At 41.0% G+C, this 10,858-nt stretch overlaps 2 protein-coding genes across 2 annotated transcripts in view; one reads left to right on the forward strand and one right to left on the reverse strand.

The window, feature by feature from the left end:
* nkain4 (sodium/potassium transporting ATPase interacting 4) overlaps positions 1-5,824 on the forward strand; it is a 51,896-nt gene extending 46,072 nt beyond the window's left edge. Inside the window, exons 6-7 of the mRNA XM_073470621.1 lie at positions 834-918; positions 2,683-5,824. Of these exons, the coding sequence (XP_073326722.1) occupies positions 834-918; positions 2,683-2,692 (95 nt within the window). The 3' untranslated portion in view covers positions 2,693-5,824. The remainder of the gene's footprint in view (positions 1-833; positions 919-2,682) is intronic.
* A 224-nt stretch (positions 5,825-6,048) lies between these two features.
* birc7 (baculoviral IAP repeat containing 7) lies at positions 6,049-10,148 on the reverse strand. Its single transcript, XM_073471146.1, has 7 exons — positions 9,448-10,148; positions 8,832-8,931; positions 8,517-8,598; positions 8,334-8,379; positions 7,436-7,645; positions 6,403-6,471; positions 6,049-6,248 (listed from the first exon to the last, which is right to left on the reverse strand). Exons 1-7 carry the CDS (start codon positions 9,938-9,940, stop codon positions 6,049-6,051), a joined length of 1,200 nt encoding a protein of 399 aa, XP_073327247.1. The 5' UTR covers positions 9,941-10,148.
* Positions 10,149-10,858: the final 710 nt, after the last annotated feature.

Genomic DNA, 10,858 nt, shown 5'->3' on the forward strand with positions numbered 1-10,858 from the left:
GGATGGAACTGATTTGGCCTTACAGTAGTTTCCATGGCTGGCTTGTGTCTGTTTTTCCCCCCAAAGCTGTTGGTTCCCTGGAAGTAACCGATCTTTTTCCACTAAATCAGATTCAATCTCAGTTTCTCTCCTGGTGGTGTTTATAGACGGCTCACAGCTCCCGGACATGCTGGCCTCTTTCACATTCGCTCCTTCAGCCTAATCTCCTCGGCCGCCTCTGTCAGTCGGACCGACATGCGTGGCGCGCCCCCCGTCCGCCCCTCTCATTCTCCCCTCTCTTCCCCCCCTCAGCCCTTTGTGTCCCTTCGTGAGCCGTGAGCCTTCCCCTGCATCTCTAAAGCATCTCTCCGCATCACTGAAAAATACACTGCACTTTGGTTACCAGTGACGTAAGACCCACTTTGCTCGTGTGCAGCTTGCCTAGAGTCTGAACTCTAAAATAAACAGAGAGCCCTGATCATTTCGGTCGGTGGCTGAAGGTCACCTCTGTTTCTGAGCGATAAAAAAGGCTTAGGGTATTTTGACAGCTGGCCAGCTTTCACCTGTTCCCGAGCTTTCCCTCCGGCTCGAGCGCAGATGCACAGATGGGAGAAAAAAAAAAAGTTTTTTATTTATTTTGTTTGTCAAAGTTAAACAAAAAAAACAACAGTTGTACTGTTCATGGCGACGTTACCTTTCAACATCCCCTCATTACATGTGTTCTCCACCGTGTTGTCTGTTCACATTTCATTTCTCTTTTTTTAAACCATGAATGTCTTTTTATTTACTTTGGTGTCTTATTGTCTGTCTTTTGATTTACTCCATAATTTACGTGTTTAATCCTTTGTTTTCAGTTGATTTTATTGGTGGATTTGACCCATTCCCACTCTACCATGTCAATGAGAAACCATCTCATCTCCTCTTAAAGCCCATGTACCTGTAAGTATGAATGTGCTGTCATCATGTACATGTCTGTGTGTTTTTTAGTCGGACTGTAAGTGTACTGTGTGTCAATATTCACATTATCTGTTGCTTTTTGTGGTCTTATACAATTTGGGCTCTACCTGTTTCCTGCAAGGAATTGTTTCCGCTTCAGTTTTCCCTGAAACTGTTCGTCAATCAAAAAAAACTTTTTGAGTTGACAAAATAATCTCAACTCTTACTCACTTGTTCCAGAGATGTACCATCGAGGCATGAGACGATATGAAAATGACATGTCGTGAATATCCAGTCCAGCATAATTGCAATTCAGGATCTTATCCCGATAATCATCGTAATCATAATCATATCAGCTAAAATGGCACTAAAATATACTGGAGTCACTTTAACCTTTCATGTGTTTGTACACAAATATTCTTATTGCAACACAGGTAGGACACACGTGTTTTTAGTGAACAACAATCATAGTAACAAGTAATCATAACTCATCAGGTCTTCCTGCACAAATAACAAGAAAACAAATGGTCACCTCATCTCGCTGTTGTTTTTTTAGTTTGGAATCCGTCATATTTACAAACATCCACATTAACTTGTTTTTGTGGGGGATACAATGTACAGCCATGCCTTCAGCCATGGTGACGATAATGAAAATTCTCCACGATCAACTTATTGGGCATTTTTATCGCGATCCACGCTAAAATCTATTATGTCCCATCCCTCGTACTATCATAAATAAATGGTAGATTAATAGTTAATTATACTTTAGTTAATAATTATTTGACTGTTAACAAAAAAATGAATTAATTAACTAACTTAACTAACTAACTTACTTTATGTGCTGTGTTGCTTTGCTAGTGTCATCCATCAAACAGCGACATCTCAGATTCTCTGTTAGTTCGGGGTGAAATCAAGATGTTATTCTCTTAAGTCTGTGGCCCGACGTTCTCCAACCCAACGTTAGGGAAAGTGTTGTTATTAATGAGATGTTTTTTAGCAGAATTAGATGAATAAACAGCAAAATCGTATGTAAGCTAGTGCGTGAGGCAGCATTTTTGTTGATGTGATTGGTTCTATAAACATCAACAACAACTTTAGAATAAACAGTTGCTTCATAAATGTTTTATAAAGCATTTCTTTGTTTGTTAACAGTGAAAGAACTATTCCCAAAGTTTAATTAACTATAGATTTACCATATATAAATGATAAAGTGTTACCATTTATGATATTTGATCATGATCCACGAAGTCACAAAACAACACTGACCAGACGGAGGAGGTTTGAGTCACGTCTGGGGGAGTAAACCTCTGTCTGATGCATGCTACATCCTGTCAGAGCGCTGCAGGGGATATGAAGGCCTCTCATGACAGTGCTGTGGGTTTTTTTGTGTGTGTGCGCAGTGCGTATGTGTGTCCACACGCCGCAGGCAGTTACAGATAGAAGCAAATGGAGAAAAACACACAAAAAATCTGTCTAAAATTGGATTAATCAATTAAGTTGTGCAGAGGACTTAATAACAATGAGCCTGGGAAGTCATGTAATAATTCTCTGCCAACATGGAATGAATATTTTATTAGCTTCTTGACAGTTTAATCAGCTCCGTCTCTAATGGGAGGGAGGAAGTTTTCGTCTCCTCGATCTCTTGGGAGTTAGATCCTCGAGAAATTCGCCCAGGGAAGTGAGTGTGTGTGTGTATAAATGTGTGTGTGAGCTGCCCAACAACCGCTAACCCTCTGCCATCTCTGCCCATGTCTCTTCTCTCTGCAGGTCTACGTAAATAGAGCGTCCAGCGGGGAGGTGACACAGCAAGTTCCCACGGAGACAAAACGGCTGTTTTGACACAAACATCCCAGTGAACGGGGGCACACCACACATTCCTCCTCTTCTTCATGATTTCAGTGCTTTAACCATGTCATTTACTGAAAAGAAACGCCAACACTTCTCAGTTAGGGGCCATTGTTTTCCAGGGAGGGATGACGGGTTCAGGGAAAGGGGGGGATTACAGTGCAACAAAGCCTCATATTGTGTGTTTCGGGAAGTATCAATCATTTTCTCTGTATTGAGTTCTCTGCCGAGGTCTCATTGCTGTGACCTGCCCACAATGGTTTAATACTCCCCAAGAACATGAGTGTATACATGTACAGCATATAAATACATTGTGTATGTAATCAGGGACTGCCCAGCATTCCCCGTCTGTGGTACTGTGTCTAAGAGGACTCAGTGATTTAGCATGTTATTGCCGGTTTGGCTCAGATCTTGGCCGGAGGGCTGAATTACAGTGGAGCCTGTGGAATGAGCTATTGTGCACTGTCTGTTTACTTTAGGCCAGGATCTGTGTGCATAAATACACAAGCAAAGCAGGAAGAGGCAGGGGAGCGGAGAGGTAGAAAGGGGGGGGAGGGAACAAAAGCACCAAACCTACAGGGGCACCTATCAAAAATAGAAAATGTAAATAATGAAACGAGGGCAGGAGGGAGAGGGGGGGATTTTGGATTTGGAGTTTTTTGAAATTTGAACTATCAAGAATGCAAAAGAGCCGTTAGTGTGTAAGAGGTGTTTAAACGCAAGGAACAGCATGTGAGTCTTACTTTTATTTCTGGAGTCTTATTGTGACTGCTTTCACCAACAGCGCAGTCGGTGTGTCTGAAGTGTCGGGTGTTTGTTAGAGGACGTGCTGAAAGCTTTGTTTTCCCCTCTTCTTCTAACTGCTGTCACATCTGGCTGCTGACAGGGGTGATCATTACACACACTCAAGGAAAGGTGACGCCGCATATTTTTAACTTCAAGACAACAATAGAAATTGTTTCATTATTCATATTGCACACAGCAGTGTTGAGTTGTATGGTCGTCAGTGTAGAAGTAGCTTGGCTGTACCTGAGTGAACCAGAGCGTTGTCTCCTGTCAGTTTAGCGGTTTAGATACTCAGTGGTGATAGTCGCAGTTGTGATTGTTTTATAGCATGTTTTTTACAGGGTTTGTATTGTAATTATGTGTATAACATATTAAGAAAATGACAAAATAGCAAAACTGATGTCTTTAACTCGCTGTAGACGAGCTGGTTAAACAACAACCGAAAGCTTCCACTGAGTAGTTTCTTACTCAGATTTATTTTATTCTGACCCAGCAATGTAACACGTCTTTATTTTAGACAAAAGTGCACACACGATTCATATCTCATTACTGTTTGGTAGCACTTTTGTTTCAGGACTAAAGTAAAGTCTTGAGCCAAACCTCCTGTAGCCTTATAGTTTGTGTGAATCACTACTGCTCTCTGGTGTTCAAAGTGTTCGCGTACACTCTGCAGGAACGCTCTTCCATGTAAGGCTGCAACTAAAGACTCATTTTATTATCAATAAATTTGCCAGTTATTTTTACATAATCAGTTAATCGCTTGGTCTATAATATTGTGAGAATTGAGAATTGATTTGCTTCTTTTGTCCAACAGACATCCAAAATCCAAAGACTCTTCATTTATTATCATAATGACAAAGAAAAGCAGCAAATTCTTACATTTAAGAATCTGGAACCAGCAAATGTTTGACATTTTTGCTTAAAAAAAATGACTTAAACGATTAATCGATTATCAAAATAGTTGGCAACTAATTTTCTATCCATCGACTTACCGATTAATCAACCAAATGTCGCCGCTCTTCTTCCATAAATCTCTTATTTTTTTGTCCTGAGATGATTCAGTTTGTCAGCTCATAACAATAACTCTTTAAATAGTGTTTTTGCTCTGTAATTTCATGTAGGAAGAGTCAGCACTTTTTGTCCTGGTTGTTCCAATGTTTTTTTTTGTCTTTCTCTACATATTTTTTTACCCACTACATTCACCGCCAGACCATTTTCAGTATGTTTGATTACAGTATTTCTTTGTGCTAAGTTTGAACATGTCTGTTTCGCCTACTTTTTGTCATCAAAAGACGTTTCTGTTCTCCGCCACCTAAAAATATCCTGCTGCGTGTCAGATTCCTCTGTGATATTAGATGTTCTTCACCGCCAGATAGACAGTCCACAAACATCTGCTGACTAATTTCAGAACGATGAGAGCGAAGCATGTTGATTTGATTGGACAAGACGCAATAATTTATATGTCATTATTGTCTTTATGATTTAAAGGTGCGCTACATGGTTTTGCGGAAGGAATTTTAATCAGAAGAGAAAGATCCTCATGACTGATTTTTTTTGTTATGCCTAAACAAACTAAATAAACAAACTCTCTTTGTTTTCATGACTGAATAAACAAACTGAGCTTAAAGGACGACACAGTTTCATACTGTTTTACTTTGTTTATATTTGGCGGACCCTGCCACCTTTCCAGCTTCAAACAATGTTCTGGGGATCTTATTTTCCTCTAAGAACAGCTTTCTTATTCAATTGTGGAAACAATAAATATTTCTGAGCTTGTTTTATTGCCTCATTAATTTTGTAAATAATACAATTCTGAGTTTTAATTTTCTTCTTCAAAAACTACATAGTGCCCCTTTAAAGTTTGCACACTCCTGGTTGGCTAAGTGGCGTGTGGGATAGTTAAAACACAAAGCACCTCATATTGTAACATAATCAGTATTGGTAGTAAATGCTACTAAAATCGTCGTGTAAAAAACTAGTCTTCCTCTCAGTGCAATACAGCCTCTTCCTCAATCCCGGTAACTGGAATTAGTTGAAGCCTGTTACGGTTGTGTGTGTATGTGCTAGTCACCACTGAAAAAGAGTCCACCTGTTTGTAGATAATTCTTTTTCTTTGTATAGAAAGTGGAAAACATCTCTGTTTTTTGTATTTCTCTCTTCTATTTTGTGTCCTGTGTTGGCCCAACCCCATGTGACCTGATTGTGTAATCCTATTTATCCAGAACTGTGCTTTGTGTTCATGTAAATAGGTGTTTGTTAATAAAAGAATGTGCTCTTTTAATGATCTTGTTGTCATGTGTGCTATTTGTAAAGTGCAAAAAAAACCCATGAATAATAACCATACGCATACTGAACAGCTTCACATGTTTATTATAGAAAATAATATGTAAAAAGCAACCAGCAATCGTGTTTATTCTTATCAGCACAAGGGAGAATGAGCACAGACGAAAACTCAAGGCCACTCATGCAACACCTGTATAGCAGTGGCTTCTCACGTCAGCCTCAGGACATGAAAGCGCGAACGCTGCCTCTAATGACAGCTCTGCAGATGGGGCAGTGACGCAGGCTGGCAGCGCAGTCACCACACACCACCAGATGCCCACAGGGGATGAAGACAATGGACACCAGTTTGTCCATGCACACCTTACAGGTCCTTTCCTCCTGCAGCTGCCTCAGCAGCTCCTCTGGGCTGGGGTCCTTCACTGCTGGGAGAAACCACAGAACAGAAAAACACTGCTGCATCTGAAGTGTAACTGCTGAAGGGCAAAGCAATCATGTGTCATATATTGATTAAGTAAGTGACACGAGCAGAAATGGAGGTTTCTCCTGTCAATGATACAGATGTTGACCTCTGACCTTTCTCTCTGATGGGTGTTTGTGTCCTCACATTTCCAGAACTGGAGCCCTGCCGCGTCTCTGAAGGCTCTGAAGAGCACAAACATTAAAAAAAGCAGTAAAACATTATGAACTTAAAACATCTATTGTGACACTGAAAATTGGATTATTACTAATTTTGCTCACACTCCTGAAATGTCAATGCCAATGACTGGTTCAGCATGCAAATCCTTGATATTTCTAGTTATCTGTTTCCAGTGGTGGAAGAAGTACTGAGAAAAAGTACCAATACAACAATGTAAAAATACTTGATTACAAGTAAAAGTCCTGCATATAAAATATTTGGTAAAAAGTCATATAATTATATATTATATGATAGATTGTTAATATGGATTCATGGATTGTAGTAATGTTTGGGACTTCTTTAATCCTTGCTTTTAGGTAAATATTGAATAATTTGACCTCTCTGGCTTCAACAGTGATTTACATGAAACCATTTGAGAGTTTTAAGGGGGCAGCTAATCAGCTGGTTTTCTTGAGCTTCCTAGCCAAAAGTGCTGGATCTGATCCACGTTGTATAAGCAAGATGTTTTGTTTTTAATTCCTGAAATGTAGTGGAGTAGAAGTATAAATTTACAGAAATTGAAATATTCAAAGTAAATGTATCTCAAAATTGTACTTAAAGGATAAGTTCACTCCCGTGCTGATGGATAGTCAGGTAAAATCTCTGGGGCTTCACAGCAAAACAGTATTGCAGCATTCTCTTAAGCAACTAAAGTAGATGGGGACTTGCTTTAGAAAGTGAAATAAATAAATAAATAACAGTACACAAAAATAATAATAAAAATAAAATGGCTCCATGCAGCTCGTCCAGCGTAATCCAAGTTGCCAGAAGCCCCGAGATCCTAAATTGATTTGAAAGGACAATTCATCCACCGATGTTTTGTGGACTGCAAAACTTCAGCTGACTTTCCAATCGGCATGAGGGTGAGTAGATAATGACTACATTTTAATTTTTGGGTGAACTTATCCTTTAAGTACCATCCTTACTTACCTCTGCTCTGCGTCCCCCTCTGTCTGTCCTCCTGCTCGGCCTGCAGCACGTCAGTGACCAGGTCGGATACAGAAGTGTAGTGCTGGCCCGTCAGAAGGTACTTGGTCTGGACCAGACTCTCCACCAGGTTGGCTTCGAAGCCCATCTGCAGCACCGTCTGCACCACAGGAGAGAGCATGGCCGAGGAAGCTGCCAGGCCTCCAACCATATCTGGGAATGGGGAGGAAATACCAAAAAACATCTGCGTGTTCACTTATAAATCATAAGCAATCTATTCAACAAGTGTGGAAGTAAATGACAAAGTGTGCAGCTTACCTTTGTCTGCCAACACATTAACATTTTAAACCACAGACCTCTTCTGTTTATCTGCTGACATGGATTATAATTGGGATTCCTTCATTGTACAGAATAATTGCCCTCATGGCTGCCCTGCAACCGTGAGCAACAGTCAAATTGTTTCCATGGTTTCCATCTGTAATTACCGCAACGCTACAGCCAAAGTTAGCCGAGCTCATTGAGCATGCAGTTACTTCATTTTCAAGTGCCTGCTCAGTGTTTAATTTCAGATTTTAAGTAGTGCAAGGTATGCTTTTAGCCCTCTAGTCCGTGTTTCACCCAGGTCGATCTAAAAATAAACCAAATCAACTGGTTGCAGCCTTTGTTTTCTCTATTTGCACAACCTGCAAAGCATCTCACAATGTTGCCACCTGTCCCCTTCTGTGTGAACAAGCCAGAGTGGATGATGACACTTTGATTCTGTGCACTGCAGGATACACAAAGATAATTAGCGGCGTCAAAGCAGCGCTGCCATCTTGTTATCCAGCTCTACTTGGAAGGGGAATAAAGTAAATTGAAGTTTTTGTTTTTTTTCGTGCATACCCATCATTCCCCGACTTACCATTTCTGGATCCAATGTCTCTGCCTGTTGTTGTCTGTGATCCACCCTAGAAAAGTAATCATTGTTTTTTTTTTCAACTTCACAGTGAAAATCATCAAATGACATCATTTGTCAGCGTGCGATTAAAATGCGTGCGCCGAACAGATTTTATTCTGAGCAGATAAGAGGGATAAAGGCTCTCACCACAGTCTCACCCAGATGGAAATGAGCATCCTGTATGTTGCTGATATACTCCTGCCCTCGCGACTGGATTAAAAACTCACATCTGAGAAATACAAACATGCCGTTTTATAATCCACCAAAGCACGAATGCCAAAACACAAAACAAAAACTTGACACAGTGTTTTTATATTCAGGAAATTTGCCAATTCAACGGATCTCTTTGTATCTTTTTCGTACACGCTTCTTTTTCGCTGCACGTTCTACTTTGTGCGTCTGTGAATGTAACAAATAAAGATCCTTGAATCCTATCTGCTTTGTGACAGGTCCTGTTGTTACCGTGGAAACCACTTGGCATGTTCCTGCCAGGGGTCGTCCCCTGGCTCCCAGTTCCTCAGCCCGCCGTCGCAGTAGAAGCACTTGACATTGTCACCGTGACCTGTCAGGATGTACAGGACGACAGTGAGGAGAGTCTAACGAAGGAACAGTCAGTTCATCTTTACAGCCTGATACTGAACGTCTGTTTACACAATGAAAAAAATAGGTCAAATTGTACGAGGATTAAATCTCATGCACAAACTGAAACCTGTAAAAATGACGGTAAAGGTGAAACAACCCTTTTCTGACGCAGTCTCGACAAAACACACCTTATTGTGCTTCATTTGATTGCCCTGGTTTTCATATTGTGCCCACAGCCCATGTATTGCCTGAAGCTGTGTAACCCTACTTCTTTAGCAGCCCCAGCTTTGTCCAGGTTGTTCTGTCCACAACATCATGACTCAGCAGGACAATTGTAGCATGAACTCTCTCACAAAGAGAGGTCACTCTAGCAGGGACTGGGTCAGTGCTGAATATTTCACTGAAATACACTCACAGAAACTCAAATGTTGAGTTAAAGAAAGAAATCGATTAGGATAGAAGTGTTTTAAGAGCTTTGTAGTGAGACAATGAGCACCTGTGTAGAAAAATCCTGCTCTGGCGAGAACATCTGGCTGGACCGAGGCCTCCGTGGGCCAGTTGTGGAAAGTGGTGAGCCGGGAATCCTCCCCCTCCATCTCTGGGTAGACCGCTTGTCCAGCTGTCCCCTGGTCATCCATAGTCATCCTCTGGAGTTGACTCAACAGCTGGCCGTCCACAGAGTCGGAGGATCCAATTTGGATTGGAATATTTCCCACAGCCCGGCCCAGTATGAAGCTGCAAGTGGGGAAATGCCTCTTGTGCTCGACTGCCGGGCTGTCCCCGTGCACCCAACATCTTAAAATCCCTCCACAGCAGAAACATTGGACTTTATCCCCGGGGCCTACAAAGAAGAATCCTGCCCTGGCCAGGTCTCCAAATGTGACAGGTGCATCTGCTGGCCAGTTGTGAAAAGTTCGAATCCTCTCCCCTTCTCTTCGCATCAGAGGTTCCTCGAGGATGTCCAGCATAGTGCTCCTGTCCTCCGTCATTCTGTGGCATTCCTTTCTCTTCTCGTCCTGTGGCAGTCATCCCTCTTGCGGTCCATAGTGGAGCGCGCACTGAAGGTGAGTGCAGCACATCAGCTGAAATAATATGATCAGCTGCGGGGGCCTGTACGGCGGCCTACAGGAGACTGCTTTCCAGAAAAGCCACCAAATGCCAGAACGTATGCTCATTGATCCTTGAATGAATGAGAGCCTGAACACGCCATGTTGCTCCGCCTCTCTCAAGGCTAAACATGTAAGCATTTCAGAAGCACACTACAGCCTAACAACTCATATGACTTTTAAAGGGATATTACAGAGTTATTACAAAAACATTAAGGTTATTTTAAAGTAACAGAAAAACATTTTAAGCTATGATTCGACAAGAATACAGACAGCGCTGCGGTGCCTTTTCCAATTCTTGATTCTTAATCTCATAAAAGAAATAAAAATTGACATTTCAAACTGTTACAAAGTGGCTCTTTTCCCTGTGTACACTACACAGCGATGGAAAGTAACTAAGTACATTTACTCAACAATTTTGTGGTACTTATCCTTCACTTGAGTATTTCCATTTTCTGCTACTTTATACTTCCACTCCACTACACTGTGGAGGCAAATATTGAACTTTCTACTCCACTACATTTATGTGGTAACTTTAGTTACTAGTTACATTGAAGATTTCCCGCTGCTTCAGCGGCAAAGTGTCAGATTTCTAAACTATTATTGTTTTCTTTCAATTAGGTAAAAATACCACTGATGCTGATGATATGATAAAGGTAAACAGTGAATGCAAACACGTAAATATGTGAATTTATATACATTTATTGCCCAAAATTGACTTTTTACACTGAAGTTAATTTAATATCAGATGCTTAAAGACGTACGGGTTACATTCACTTTTAGAAAAGTTATATTTCAGCA

The sequence above is a fragment of the Pagrus major genome, chromosome 7 (assembly GCF_040436345.1).
Source record: "Pagrus major chromosome 7, Pma_NU_1.0".
Taxonomy (NCBI): Eukaryota; Metazoa; Chordata; class Actinopteri; order Spariformes; family Sparidae; genus Pagrus; species Pagrus major.

Bases quoted from the DNA above. Each gene is read 5' to 3' on its own strand.
- birc7 (XM_073471146.1), bottom strand. From the start codon at position 9,940: ATGACGGAGGACAGGAGCACTATGCTGGACATCCTCGAGGAACCTCTG. The intron at 8,380-8,516 runs GTGAGAGCCTTT...TTACTTTTCTAG, and splicing joins TCCATCTGGGTGAGACTGTG to GGTGGATCACAGACAACAAC. The intron at 6,249-6,402 runs GTCAGAGGTCAA...TTCTCCCAGCAG, and splicing joins AACACCCATCAGAGAGAAAG to TGAAGGACCCCAGCCCAGAG.